Source organism: Chenopodium album, chromosome 26, assembly GCF_948465745.1.
Source record: "Chenopodium album chromosome 26, dcCheAlbu1.1, whole genome shotgun sequence".
In the NCBI taxonomy this organism is placed as follows: Eukaryota; Viridiplantae; Streptophyta; class Magnoliopsida; order Caryophyllales; family Amaranthaceae; genus Chenopodium; species Chenopodium album.
This window is the reverse complement of record NC_137859.1, coordinates 5,600,805-5,616,646: the sequence shown is the minus strand read 5'-3', so window position 1 is coordinate 5,616,646 and position 15,842 is coordinate 5,600,805. Positions and strand designations below refer to the sequence as shown.

General features: G+C 35.2%; 1 protein-coding gene across 1 annotated transcript; it reads right to left on the bottom strand.

The window, feature by feature from the left end:
* Window positions 1-435: 435 nt before the first annotated feature.
* On the bottom strand, window positions 436-15,484 carry LOC145616548 (nuclear pore complex protein NUP107-like). Its single transcript, XM_081671294.1, has 24 exons — window positions 15,323-15,484; window positions 14,096-14,424; window positions 13,937-14,006; window positions 12,972-13,087; window positions 12,430-12,461; window positions 12,183-12,308; window positions 11,508-11,666; window positions 10,531-10,623; window positions 10,291-10,458; window positions 10,049-10,147; window positions 9,097-9,332; window positions 8,960-9,017; window positions 7,905-7,993; window positions 7,227-7,358; window positions 6,480-6,602; window positions 6,280-6,378; window positions 6,008-6,196; window positions 5,226-5,400; window positions 4,940-5,096; window positions 4,584-4,786; window positions 3,180-3,321; window positions 1,730-1,890; window positions 1,464-1,580; window positions 436-618 (listed from the first exon to the last, which is right to left on the bottom strand). The coding sequence occupies exons 1-24, from the start codon at window positions 15,400-15,402 to the stop codon at window positions 529-531; spliced, it is 3,243 nt and encodes a 1,080-aa protein (XP_081527420.1). The 5' UTR covers window positions 15,403-15,484; the 3' UTR covers window positions 436-528.
* Between the last annotated feature and the right edge of the window lie 358 nt (window positions 15,485-15,842).

Sequence of the window (15,842 nt, the reverse complement as noted above, 5' to 3'; positions counted from 1 at the left end):
CTAATATACAATTAAAGATATTTATGGTTAAAATAGTGTCTCGGCAAATGTGCAGGTCAAACTGATGCATATAAAAAAAAAAAAAAGTATCAATGTTCTTAGGAATAAGGTAATAGTGTTAAATTAGTTTCATCATATGTTTAAACAATATAAGCTTGCAAATTTGCGATATGTAATTGATTAAAATTGCATATTGTCAAGCAATCAAGCGTGCTAATAACAGTATTGCAAAAAAAAAAAAAAAAAAAAAAAAAAAAAGAAGATGAAAAAGTGCAACTTTCTTACAAAAACTTGCATGTAAAATTTTCTTTTCAAAAGTTGCTTGGGAGAATTCTACTCCCATAATTAAATAAAAGCCTTTTGCTCTGTCACTTAAGGTTCCAGATTGTACACTCACATTTCAATATTTACAGGTTATAAATAGATAGATGACATTTTCATAAAATAACAAATGAATTATTATCATTAAAGAAAAGGTGTTACACAAAACATCAAAATTCCTTAATACATATTATAGCAAAATTGAAATCAGTACAATTCTTCATGGGCGACCATAGAGCTTTCCTCCTGAAGTTCCATCAAGCATACTGAATACTCCCTCTCAAACAACAAAAATTCCTGGACCAAATAAAGATGACTTCAGTGAGCAGCACCTAAACATTGATTTATGATACTCCGCTATATACAACAGTTGTCGATTAAATACAGCCTCAAGTAGGTTCAAACTTCACAATTACTTGTTTGGTTTGTGTGAGTGTTTGGTTTGTGTGAGTGTGTGTGTGTTGAGGGGGGAGGGGGGGGGGGATCTGCAGATAAGTGCGTGTCACTGTCGCAACACAATTCAGCAAAAAATTTAATGACATTAATATACTATACTGAGCAAGGAAAATCATTTATGCGGACACACTTAGAACCAAGGTCTCAACTACAGCGATCCACAAGCTTTAACCAGTTGAACTGACAATCATCAATTTAATCCCATTGAGCTGACAATTAGAGTATAAATAATCAATTGCCAAATGGTTCCTCTCTGTCCACAAACAAAAGCCCTCAAGGAACATTCATGATAGACATACATTCATAATTGGCAAGACTGTAGGTATATGCTTGATCGGGAAAAAAAAAAAAAAAAAAAAAAAAAAAAAAAAAAAAAAAAAAAGAGTATGTGCTTGATCAGGGTACAACTACTGACAATCTATGATTTAAATGGGAACCACTCAAAAGATGCTCACACAGTAATGCAGCAACCTTAGAACTGGTTGCAGAAAAGAAAACTATTACTATTATGCTGAGAAGCCAGTCTATATATGTTGGCTGTAGAAATGTAGTAATGACCTCCATTGTATTCTACCAAGATGAATGTCACAGTCAATAAGCTATAATCAGCAGGTACTAACATACAAAGGTAAGCATTATAATTACATATGGAGTTATTCTTTTACGGTGATTACTGATTAGTGTACCTGTAGTTGCTGTTGACTAAATAAATGAAGATATCCTGATTCTGGGCCAGCAACAAGCTCAATCAACTCGTCATGCCTCTCAGGAACCTCAAACAACTCCACCAATGAAACAGATACCTGCAAAAATAGTTACAAGTGGAGTACAGATTTCAGAATCTATTGATTTAATAACAATAGGCACATTTAGCCATTCAAATGCAAATGACAGAACATTTGAATGGCTAACTAGAATCATCAAAAATATATAGCTTCCAGAACACACTTACCTGCATGCAGCGTAGAATTAATTCTGGAAGACAACACCTACGACAGAGACCACGCACAATGTATGCAGCTGGGCATATCAAGGATCCTTCAGCATTAGAATACCAAGCATCCAATCGTGAAATCTCCATTGTGACACCAGCTTGAAATCGAGAAAGTTCACCTGCATTATATAATCTCCACTTAATCAATAAGCAGCATATTTTTATCTCTTGGTTCATAAAGCAGGGGAAAGAGAAAGATGCAGCTAACTTATTTCGGTTTATTAATGATCATGCTTTTACTTAAAGTGTAGACAAAAAAAGGTATTATTGTCCTCGCTCCTCGGTCACCAAAAGTCTCAATTTTTTTAGACATAAAGCTAGAAGGAACATCTCCAAGAGTATGCAAGGATTTCCAGCTAACCAAATGCACCTAATTTTATTAGCAAGCCATTACACGCAGCATCTCCTCTACTTATACGAGTTATACCAACCAGCACAGCAAGCATGCAATAGAACTGTTACACTTGCTAAAAAAGACAAACACTAATTATGCAACCCAGTACAAGGATTACTCTGAATTATATGATAATATTGCTCCACTCCCGCAGTCCTGCAATTATATTTGACTAAAGATCAGCATCAAATTCTTAACAAGCTACTGCCTACAGTGCCCACAAAATTAGGTGATTAATTGAGGTATCTCCAAGTTTCAACTATATTCACCGTTAAATTCCAACTAAAATTCACCAAACCAGGGTTCAAGTGAGCTCCTAAATGATTGACCCAGCTTTTCACTTCGGAATTATGTTATTAATTGTCATGTCTGGCCACTCATAAAGCTCTCAGAAATGAGTTTTAAGATAGAGAAAAAAACATCAACAAGTGCATATTGTTAGGAAAACTTCCTCAACGTTCAAGCTTCCAGAAGGAGACAGATATAAAAATTTTCCATCACCCACTCAATATTGTAACAGTGATGTATGCAGGATGATCCTATGTCCTACAAGATAAATTTGAAATCTAGACCTGCCTAAAATCATTAAAATAAACAAATGAACATTTTCTATTTACACTCTGCAAGAGGAAAAAACAAAGAACAGCTTAGAACAGTCACTAATGCAAGCAGCTTAGGCTTCCAAGATACAATAGAATGACAGAATTTTAAAATGAAATTTTTCTTGAATTCCATATTAGAAGACTACCAAACCCATAAACAGTTTACTTGGCGCACCACATGAAATGCAAGCTTTATACAATACATAAAGGCAGACGACTTGCATGATTTAGCAAATTAGCAATTAATTAAAGTAATACAATATTACGAGAATGTGCATCTACAGTCCTACAATAAACGTCATTTGTTAAAAACACTTGCCAAACTCTAGAATGTGCATCTAGAGTGCATAATCATTAAAATAAGCCAAGCTCATATGGTCATATCAAAGTCTTGATGTTGAAGAGTTTTTACCTTTAAAACCCGCTGCCATCACACTGGCAAGGATACCACCATCATTCAGTTCATGAGGCCCTAATCCATCACCTACCACTGCTAAGCAGCGGAGGATAACCTCAACACAGAAATTATTCTTAGGCGAAACCTTAACATCAACCTGGAAATATAAAATAGTTCAGAATTCTAGACAAGTGCAAAATATGATACGTATAACATTCTATTTAGAATTCTTCACAATCATAATAACTTCAGAAAGATACTGTAATCATAATCGATAGACATGTAAGTAAAATCTTGCATATGGAGAAGATTAAGGCTAAAAGTTAATGCTAGTGTTCCAGATTTAACACTTCTCACAGCAGTCATAATTGTTTATAAGACAAAAGGTTACTCACAAGACACAACTCACAACACCAGATCCCAATCCCTCTGGGTGTATTTTTGGTATTTGTGTAAGAAAATCAGGAAAGAAAGTAAAACAAGAGGGGTTTTGCGTAGGAAAAAGCAGAAAAGTATTGCATGTGGGTTTTGTGAAAAAACCAATGAAAATGGAAAGTACAAGCAGCAAAAATACAGAGGGAATACAACATAATTCCAGGAAACATGTGAAAGAATAGAAATTAAAATAGACCAGCCAATGAATTGGATGATAGATGTAGAGATTTTAAAGTGTTTGCAAACGACCCTCTGATCACCATAAACTGAAATGTTTCAAGACTTTCTCATTCACAAATAAATGAATTATGGAAAAATTGGCATACAATTTTAAAGTATGAATGGTGTGTAGAAAATAATCTCAACTACAAAATTTGCACCTGCTTTTCTGAATTTTTCCTGTAGCCTGTATGTGTATAAGATAATCTCTTACTCCCTCCGTTTTTAAATACTTGCTCCACTTTGTATTTGCGGCCGTTTTTAAATACTTGCTCCATTTCCTTATTTGAAAAGCTTTTATAATATTTAACTAAATTTTTATCACCTAATGGATACAACAATATAAATTTCATATTCTCTCTCCTTCAATATTCTCCACTACTTTTGGCTTTTTACAATTTTTTATTCTTCCAATCACCCCACTACCTCCATATTTTATTACTTTCTCCGATTTCTCCTAAAACTCCGCGCATGGAGAAATGGAACAAGTATTTAAAAACAAAGGGAGTATTAAGTAAAGTCCATTCCCAACACTTCAATTTTATCTAATGTTAGTTCAAACTTCAAACAACTACATTCAGCAAACTATACATGAAACCAACCAATACCAGGTGTAATCATGTGTTTTATGAGTGATTATGAGATTAATTTCTTCTAAAACCTAAATAGCATGGATAATTAGATGCAATTCTCACAATTAAGTGCAAAACAGTTAAAACTTTGGAATAGTTTTTTGCCAATATTTGCCAAATTAAAAGGGTTTACCGTCAATTTTCGATTTGATACAACTTCCTCGGTCACCGAAGAGTAGAGGGCACTCATCAATGTGGCACATAAGGTGGCATCTGGACACATGCATTCACCAGAAGGCAAACACAAAATGGCTGTGGCTTGCAATTCAAGGACTACAGATTCTGTTGTGTCATAAATTTGATCTTCGCCGGGAATCAACCATGGATTTTCATTTCCTGTGGCAGGACATAAATACAATGTACAGCATGTTAAGTTAGAGCAAATTGCAAAAGAGTTGATGGTAATTTTCTATGCTTCTAAAGGAAAACACACTGAATTTCAACCTCAATTTCTTATTTTATAAGAAATAAATAAAAATAAAAACTCACTCAGTAAGAGTAACAGCGAAGAGCCAAGTGCTTCTTTTGCTGCTGAAATCACTTTCTGTTTTTCTTCCACAGATAGCTCACTGGGAGGAACCTCTGCGTTCTCCAGTTCATATTGTAACCAGTTGCGATATGTTGCATCACAGGAATAGTACTCACTCTGATTCAAGAAAAACTTTGTCACTAACAGAGAATTGCAATCTAAACAAGTAAATATGACATACTAGGATGTCAATTAAGAACAAACATAATAAGTAAGAAAATTAAACAACATTTCAACAATCCATACCCAGTCTCTGAACTCCTTCAGGTAGTCAGATACATCATGTTCCTCAAAAGCTAGAAGATTTTCAGTGGGTTGCTTCAAGGGTTCCACAAGAAAACTAAGTAGTTTATGGGCACCTATGGGCATTGCTGGCACCCTCCACATGGATATTAAAGCAAATTCTCTGAAGAGTATATTACTGTAGAAAGAAAGTTTCATCAACAAGCCAGCACCAAAGAAACAACGAGGAATAGAAATAAAAGATCACAATCAATAGTTTATGGTTTTAGTCCTTTTAGATTTCATATTGAAGTAATGAAAGTCGATTAGCAAAAGAAACAAACACAGCTTGTTACAATTAGAGCACAACAACAGTTGAGGTGCAAACGAACATAGCAATGTCAGAAAAATCACATTCAGAGTTCAGAGAAAGGCATATAGCCAGTCAGTTCCTTCTTTGACAAAAATTGGATGGCTTGTATCAGCTTTACACATGCCTCACACTGGCAGACTATCATACCCCCAGCTACAAGATATCCCAAATTCCCAACCCTAAAGTGGCATTGGCGTCTCTATCTACTAAGATTTCCTTAAAGGTAATATTCGAGCTTGGCTTGGGTACAAGACTAATTATACACTGCACAAGGACCCAACTACCCAAGCATTGAATAGCAATAAATCTTTTAGCTCCACCACCACCCCCACATAAAAGGAAGAGAGATACAGCAAGAAAATAATCATGTAGCTCATTATATACAAGATGAGATCACATTTTAAAGTATGCTAAAACTGATTATGTAGAATACCTATGCATAAGTGCTCGTAGAAGAAGCCTGGCACCGACCGTTTCAACATCATCCACAGTAGATGGGGGAGTGAAACAAAGCCATTGTATTGTCATAGCTTTATCAAGTGATTGTAGCCGATGCTGTTCTGCAACATCTGCAGAGTTATCATACTTGCTAACTTTGATTTCCCGAGATCTTGACAATACACTGTTGAAACAATTTTTAGTACACTGATAACTTGATAAGTTACATACTTGTAAGACAGACAAGCTTCCAGAAAAAGCAATTACCTCTCGATAATTTCCTCAAAGCTGCCTTTTATTTCATCTCCGGGAGAAAATGGCAGATACTCCATAGCAGATACAAATAATTTGTACTTAACATGTACACTAATAACAAAGTTACGTCAGAAAATACAATAAATCAATAATATAGAGAAGTTTGATAAAAGAAAAGAGGAAAATATGCAAAAAATGAACTGGAAATTTACCTAGCATTCAGTCGTAACTCCATCATGTGCACAAAGAGGTCAATGCAACGATGGCGTGCAAGGTATGAAGCATATATTCCAACTAGTTCCTCATGTTGTTGCGAAAATAGGTACATTGCATAGCTGCAAAGTAATTATAACTAAGGGGTACTGTTTTAAAAAAAAAAAAAAAAAAAAAAACAGTCTCTTAACAAAGGAGAACAGGTGTCCTTTGTGTGGAATTGGCAAATTAATGGACTATTTTGGAATACAACATTTAATTGTTTGTGTTCACAGAACAGTTAAATGGCATACATCACGGTGACAAATTTTGTTTTTGCAGTTTTAAAATGAAAATTACTACGAAGTATTACATTAAAAGTCATCATATGTGGACAGGCAAAACTAAAGAAATCTAGAGAGCTCAACATGGAACTATGTAGATAGTGATTTATTTTTATAAGCTTTATAAGGCGTAAAGCCTTAACATATAATGCTATCCATCAAGCAAAACAGATTTTGACAAAAAATTAAACTGCCTAACAAGTCATTTTTACATAGAATACTAACAGTTTTGCTTCAACCAGGTGATCATTCATCAGCCCATACAGTTCTTTGAGCATTCTAAGCATTTGGTAATCTCTAATTGAAATCATTACACAACACCAAAGGCAAGTTGTTCAATACTTCGTATAAGATAACTTTGTGAGTGTAATTGTCAATTAAAAATCATGAATATATAGGAATACCAAATTAATTTGCACTTACATGTGAAGAATGAGATCACCAACGTTCATTATTTTCTCCTTGAACACATCCTTCACTTCATCTCCAAGCAAAAATCTAAGCACCAATACTAGATGAGCTCCAAAACGAATCATATGTGGATCACCATGAGGCCTGTAGTACACCAAGTCAAGCAACACAAAGAATTACCAAACCAAACTTATGTTTATTTCTAATGTAATGAGAAAATAATACATTATTTGATAAGCAATTTGTATGCTAAATTAGCATGAAGTAATCCATAAATGCTATATGTGAATTAACAAGATTATAGGCCCCACAAATAAGCCAAGCATGATTCAAAATTTTATCCCAGGGACTTTAATTTTTTGATAATTTTGCCAATAACAACAATTTTGCCAATGCACTAAATTGTAAAGCGAAAATCTTGGGGCAGAAAGTTCCTTCAATTGGCACATGAATGAGGCATTACTGTCTATGCCAAGACTGTATTACTATGCCTATTATCCTTGTGATGACACCGAATTACTTTTTAAATTTCTTCTCACAACTCCACATCACAGGGGCATTTTGTAAAAAGACACTAGTAAATGAAAAAAAAAAGGCTTATATTTCAGGAAAGTAGGAATTCAAGCTAATCAAAATGGAAACAAAATCATAATAAAATCCGCATACAGCTGTAAACTACACTTCTTTTACCTGAAGGCATTTTGATCATCATCGGAAGGTGATATCCAGGACCATACAAGGTCCAGTAGATGTGGTATATTTCCCGACATCAGATTCATCTGTTTTTCAGAAAAGTAAAAAAAATCCAAATATAAGGCAAAGATAATTGCGACAGTAACAAGAGGCAATATTCAAGTTAAAGCAGCAATAGAGGAAAATTTAAAAAGTGTGGTACAGAAACTCAGGAAAGCACCAACAGTAGGCGAAAACCAATTTCTTATTGTTGACAGTTCACAAAGCATACAGTCCTTAAGTCTCCTTACCCTCACTGCAGCGACTATCTGATTGCAATATGTAACTAGTTTATAATATTCTATATATTTTCCTTCTTTCCCCACATTCCCATCACTATGCAAATACACTTTTCTTTCGCACTCCCATAGCTAATTAACTACACACTGAAATAGCTCAACTAATCACCACTACAAGTATTTTGCTTCTACGAAGTATTGCACAAGCATCATGTAATCGCTCCATCACAATAGGGTATCACAATTTGAGGGGGGTGGGGGTGGGGGTGGTGAGGAGTTTAACACCAAATAGTTAATAGCAGAAATCAAAGTGAGACTAAACAAGGAATGCTCGAATACCTAAACCTTGGAAATAAAAAATGATCCTCTTCTTTTGTCCGAAGACTGAAGATGATTAGATAGTTGATTGAGATCCAAACAGAAAATACCATCTAAGATTTAATCCAACCAGCAAAATTAACATATCATGTATTATTGAGATGAGATATTTAAATGTGATTCTATTGTAAAGAAATTTTATCACATATTATTTCAAGCTCCTTTACACTCAAAATTATAGTGAGGATAAAAATATCAACAGTACAAAAGAATTGATTTTTTTTCTTCTTTCCTTCTCTATGGACTTTTTAAGTAGAGGGCATAATAACTACATACACATTACAAGACCATACCTATGACAAATCATTCAAAAACTAAAAGCATTATGAAATTTTGTACAATTATTTAGCTTTATCCAACCAAAAGGACATCAAAATGTTCTAACAGAATGCTTGCCTCAATCTGGCGATGCTGCTCCTTGCATCCACGAGTAACAGCTTCATGTACCATGTCACTGCATCACATAGGGAACATGATAAATTTCTGAAAGCAAAAATATAGAAATGAGATACATCAATAGCTTCCCGTGATACCTGGAATGAAGTTTTTGAATAAGAGATGAAAGATGGCGTGGTTGCTGGTTAAGAATTTGTAGAGGCCAATTCTCTGGCCTTCCTGTAGATCCAGAACTACTAACTCTTTGACCAGGACTTGAACCATTAGCCTCTTCACAATTTTTTAAGAGTTCCATTCTTCCAGGCTGCAGACGGGCCAACTCCATGTCCACCTGGACGTCAAGCCATGACTTGGCCATTGCCCAACATGCTGACTAGAAAAATAGCAAGCATCAGACTACAGTTGGAAAAAAAAAAAAAAAAAAAAAAAAAACAAACAAACAAACAAAAACAAAAAACAATTAGATGTATGGAAAGAAATATATCATCAGTTGTACATCAACAATGAGCCTTACAGGCTACAGCGAACTATACCTCATCCTAAAGCCAAATGACTGGGAAAAGGTTCTACCATTACTATTCTGCTTCACAAATTCAATTGGAAGTCAGAAGTCAGAACTTTAACCTCCTCTGTACCCACAGCCCAACATCGAACAGGATAATTAAAAAGAGAAGGTAACAAAAAGAATAAAGATGGTAGTGCAGAAGAAGTTAGCAGCCTCAAGGCCCTGCCTCACTGATGCTGATCTATCTGAATGAAACCCCACACCCCTTCAAGCCTTCAAGGGTACCAAATTCTCTTTCCAGGGAAGATCCTACCCACCCTCCTCCTTCAGTAAAACAAAACCCTCAAAAATCTCCCCAGGCTTGAGCCACTACGGTTACAACAAACAACCACTATCAACCCACATCCTACCACTAGAAAGCACAACCTAGAGTGAATAAAAAGTCACCAGGACAACCAACAACAAAAGTTGGCTCTAGCTCTGACCATGTCTGCAGTATTTCAAGGCATGCTTGGATGATTAAGGGAAGTGTGATGAACAAGCAAACATTTTTTTAACGAAAAGGTAACTACAGATGTATTTACCTCCCAGTCCATGCATATCGGAAACATTCGCTTTAAGTTGCTACATTGAGCTGCATATACCGCTGCTTCATACTTTCCACCACCCTGCTCAGCAATTCTCTTGAACATGAACCAAATATAGAAAGACACAAATCAATACCAGCAGCAGATATGAAGAATATGGACCTCTAAGCCTAAAAATTAACAGAAAACGGAATACCAAACAACAATCAAACCAACCAAGTGATTTACTATTCTCATACCTCTGAGGCAGAGTAACAAGCCCATTTCCAAAGGCGCCATTGGCGACCAATTCCACTTTCCAGCTCAATTGCTTGGAGGATTCTGTTTTTACCATTTTTTGATAGTGCTTCAACAGATGGGACTAGGTCTGATCCTCCAAATGGACATAAACTTGCAGCCCTCCATGGCTGTGTATGAAACTTGATTCAAAAATCAGTTCAATCAAATAGAGAGAGTCTTTTTTGAAAATAGATACATACCTGTCCAGCAGATCTGCAGAGGTCACATGCTTCTTCCAATCTTCCGGCACGTAGCAGAAGCCAAACATCTTCTAAAAGGGATTCATCTTGTTTCTGTTCAAGGTAAACTAGTCATCATTTTTACAGATGTACAGACAACTGAGATAAGTACGTTTAAAAATCTGAAACAACTATGCATGTATAGAGAAAGGATTTTACGCTAGTCCAAAACCGAACCGGACCAGAACTGGAATCGGAATCCCAAAACTTCTGGGATTGGGGAACGAATAGATATATTACTGTCCAGTTTTAGACCGATTATACCAGTGTTTGTTTTTTTTTTTTAAAGGAAAAAATGTTTTCTCAAAAATATAAATAAAAAAAATCTAGTTCAGAATTTGGATTTTATTGGTTTTGATTTAGTTTAATCAAACCAACCATATAGCTAGTTTAGTTTTATAATACGAAAACAATCAACATGCCCCATTGGCAAATCTATCCATCAAACAAGAAAAACCAACTGCTAAAAAATTTGAAAAATTAAGTCTATTTATCAAATTAATCAACAAAAAGATTCAATTATCAAAACTGAAAAAATAAATAAAAAGGAACCGAGGAGAAGTACAAGGCAAGAAAGAGAAAACAAAAAAAAAGGCTTACAATATAAATATATAATAAAAATAAGAAGTAAAAAGGAGGGTACATATGAAGAAGAAAAGAGCAACAAAGATGATGTTGCAAAATAAAACCATCACAAAACAGATTTGAATACCTTACAGCCTTCGCATAACCCAAATCTACACATCTATACTGAAACCCTTTAAACTGATCCACTTCACGCAGCCCAAACTCCTAGAGTTTTTCACCTTCCACTCACTTTTTCTTACCTTACACAGCACAACAATAATTGAGAACTATTCTACGTGCTTTGACTCACACAAACCAAATAAGATATAGAAATTTTTTTGACATCAAGATAGAAGATTTCAGAAACATACTCTATCATCAGGCAATGGCTGTGCATTTTCTCGTGTCGGAGCATCAAAATCCAAGTGCTTAACTGTCTTCAGACTTTTTTCGTTTTTTTTAAGATATCGTTGAGTATTATGCCAAATGCCAGAGCTAGGGAGATATGTACCAACATGAGATCCACGCACCTGCAAAACCAAAGAGTTTCTGTCACAAATAGAAGTGCTTAGCTAAGAAGAGCATGCGAGGTACATACAACAAGGAAGTCTAATATTCAATGCTGCCTGGACACAAGAGATCCATCAAAAAGTATTATTTGAAGAATCTGGGTAAAAATCGATGATTTGAGTAACAATTAGTGTGTTAAATGCTCACAATGAGTACTTAAGATTAATAGGAAAGTTAAAATAAAATAAGTGATGCCGAAAAGCAATCAATCAACACAACTTTAAAGCTGGCCCCACAACTTCAATATTGGGATGAGAAGGAAAATTTCATGAAACAGGCAGAATTTGATGTTCTCTAGGCGTCAACGAACTCAACATTTACAATAAAAAGACAAAGTCTTTCATTTAGATAACTTACAAATAGAGCACACTAGTTAACAGAGAACACGTACAACAGTCCATTGAAATTATCCACAGTATCGATCAATAGAAATGGCAATCAAATATGAGATAAAGTAGTGGAACAATCCAAATTACCTTGCTTTCCAATTCAAGGGCTTTGGACGCTAGATCTTCTAGCCACAGAACAATTCGAAGGCACAATTGGGCTGTGAGATCCGACACAACAAACTGGCAAGCTTCCAGATGCAAACTGGCTGGGGACTGATAAATGAAATGCATGTCAGTGCGTTAACATAATAGCATATCCTCCATACTTAATGAGCCCAATAAACCTAAAATAGGCACACCAAACCTCAAACGTTAAAATAGAAGAAAAGATTACCAGTAAAAGATCTTCAGGAACTTCCTCACTTCCTGTAGATATTAGAGAAAAATTTTTAATGGTTTGAAATTATAAACATTTGCGAAAGAGACCCGATCGAATCGAAACTAGCAAAAAACTCTACACAGTTCCAACAAGTAAATTATGCTTTCCTCGTTGCTCCACTTAAATGAGCACTCAAGCAAAAGGAACCAATGCTAAAAACAACTTACCAGATTCCTATTCTTTGTAGTGTTTTTTTTTTTTGCCAGTTCACAAACACATTCCAAAACAATGAAGGGCATCCCTAAATAGGGAGGCAAGATAGATTTTGGAGGTTTGTCTTGGCTTCAAATTTCTAAAAAACTTTTAAGACTTAAACAAGCATCAATTTTCACACATGATATAGGAATAATTATTTCATTTTCAAGTGAATAAAAACTGAGAATATGGGATGCATGAGGAAAAATTAGGTGTGATAGAGGACTTGTGAGCCAGGATAGCAAATAAGGCTTGATAAGTTCTGACTTGGCACAACATTGAAAAACTAGAAAGTTAATTACCTTTTCCATAGATATACCAAAGAAGTGACCAGGAAGCAGCTTCATCAAGCAATAACTGAGCTTTTTGTCGCATTAATCTGTCTTCTACAATTCGATGCCTCTCACTAGAACCATACCTGGGGCGAATTTGAGAGCACGATCAAAATAGGAACCTACAAAACTGTATGGAGAGGGAGAGGGAGGGGGAAGGAGGAGAGGAGGTATAGACTTTACCATAAGATTAATTAACATTTATTAGCGCTCAATGGAATAGTTCCAGCTCAATATTATTCAGAGGAGAATTCTAGCACAATAATACTAACAACCTTTGACAGACTTCTAACAAAAAATTGTTCAACTAGATCCAAGTTCAATTTTTATTCACCAACATCATTAGAAGAGTGTATCAGCAGAGGACAAGGAGATCTAAAAAAGGTGAAGACAAGAGGACACAGATCATGATTTATGTTACTTATAAAAACAAAAACAAACAAACATACAAAGCAGGAAAATCTAACAGAAAAGAAACAAGAAAATCTCAATTGTACAAGATTTTAATGGAATATATATTAGTGAATATTACAACATAGTCCATTGACACTCCATTCAATACATCGAACGCTAGAAACTTGGAAAATAGAACAACCACCCTTACCACAGATCAAATTAAAAAAATCAATTTAAGTGGAACTACTCATACTACTAGACTAGCTTCCCATAAACAATTCACATGGTTCACAATAGCGATATGATAACAAGAATCCTTAATGTACAAAGATGTAATTGCAAGAGAACAGGTAGTAACACTAATACTGTACTTAATAAGAGTGGCAAGGGAGGAAAGTTTTACAAAGACAAACTTTCATGCCAAACCAACACAGTAAAAAAGATTGGTATATGTGGTAAATTTTAAGTTATTAGAGTACAATGAAACATTAAGCAATAGCCTGTACATCATGTATGTGAAAACCATAAAACAAAAGTACCTTATAGATTCAGAAACATCACGACACGATTTTTCAAACTGAAGAATAAGATCGGGAACAGATATAAGCCCTGCCACAGACAAATTTTTAAGTTACACAATTAATTTAGCTAGAAGTACAGTCACAACTAAATATCTTCAATAGGGTTCTAAATCGCACCTTGGCCGGCAGAATCTAGAAGAGATGCGAACAAAGAAAATGTTGATTCGCCGGAATCCTGCATATCCTCCTCAATCTTGCATGCTTTTAATGAATGACTTCCTGCCCGATGAGATGAATCAACAGCACCATGAAACTCTGGTATTATATGACTATCAGGGGATCTTCTTCTGTAGGCGGAATGTGTCCTGGAAGGTGTCCCTTCTCGATAATCCAAGCTGTCAACCTCGTGTTTGATATCTTCAAGGTACAATGCAGTATTAGACATTCTACCTTCACCAAGTTTAGAAGCTGGACTATCTTGAAGCGGAGAACTGCTTGGCCTCTTCCTGCAGTTAAATCCAACTTAGAATAACTATTGCAGTCAATATAACCAATTACCCATAACAGAAGAAAGAGTCATCTCACTCATCTGATTATAAACTTAACTCCTTCCAAGAGTCAACTCATAATTCTAGGACTTAAACTAACACATCCACAAAAAGAGAGAGAGAGACTGAAGAGGGGTGAGGAAAGGATATCAAAGGCGGGGCATCCCCATTCGAGATTTGTAATTTTCAGTTTGGCCTTGCAAAAATAGAGCACCTCTATGGTTGAAGGATTATCCCTCGACACACTTTCGATCATCCTCTTCCCCACACCAACCCCCCAATTTCCACCACTTCCCTGTCCATTTTTTCCAAGGTGCCTGAGATTCTGAAAAGGGTGTGCAAACATATGGGAGGTAAACCAGCTTTCTGAAACTACAATATACGGATATAAAGTTCCCAAAGAGGTCTATATCGATAATGCTATTATCTTCTTCCCCACACCCACTTCACTTAACAAAGAAAACGCCTATGCTAATACTTCCTCTCTCACCAAATTCTTCTGCAAACCTAAATAATCTCCAATTTATCAATTTGGGCTATCAACAAAGTAGCTCAATATCCCAAATGAAATTATCCCAACTCAATCCAACTCACTAATCACTATAATTAGACTGCTAATACATACTAAACGCAAAATCGAAAACCCAGTAAAATAAATGGCATAATACATGCTTGAAACTTTAAAAAAGCAAACTTTATGGTCCAACAATTACTAAATTAATTATTCACATATAAATTACTAAATGTAAGAACGAAAACGCAAAAAATCAATGTAAAATTCGACAATGAGAAGCAATTTTAACTCAAAAAAAAAAAAAAAAAACAAATAAAGAAATTAAATTGAACAGAATAATACCCGTAACGACGAAATTGCTCCCTGATGCTGAGGTAATGGGGATCAAAGTAGTTCGGAGAAGTCTCCATATCTACGTCCATGAGCTAATTGAATGTGGATTGATGAATTTACAGATTTTTCGACACTGAAACAAAACCCTAGAAATTGGGGTTTAAGCGCGAAAAAGAGACTATTGCAAATGGAATTTTGATGGGTTTATGGTTTAACGATTTTGATTACTTTACCACGATTTAGAAATTGAAAGTTAAACAAACGCTGCAATTACTTTTTACATGGAGTAATTTTTTTATTTTTTTATTTTTTAAAATCGTCTTACTAGATCATAAACCTCAAGTTTTAGAGAACGAGACCACAAATAAGTTTTATTTGTATTAGCACAACTGCATAACTTTGTATCTTATGTGTGCGAAATTATAAACCAAAACCCATTAAAAGTATGATTAAGATTTCAAAATCGTTTTTGCAATCTCCCCTGCGTAACGTACACATCACCATGTATAAATCTAATTAAAGTTAATCA

Coding starts and splice junctions, on each gene's coding strand:
- LOC145616548 (XM_081671294.1), bottom strand. CDS start 15,402: ATGGACGTAGATATGGAGACTTCTCCGAACTACTTTGATCCCCATTAC. Junction 12,462..12,971: donor TTGGTATATCTATGGAAAAG/GTAATTAACTTT, acceptor TAATATCTACAG/GAAGTGAGGAAGTTCCTGAA. Junction 7,359..7,904: donor GATGATCAAAATGCCTTCAG/GTAAAAGAAGTG, acceptor GGTGTACTACAG/GCCTCATGGTGATCCACATA.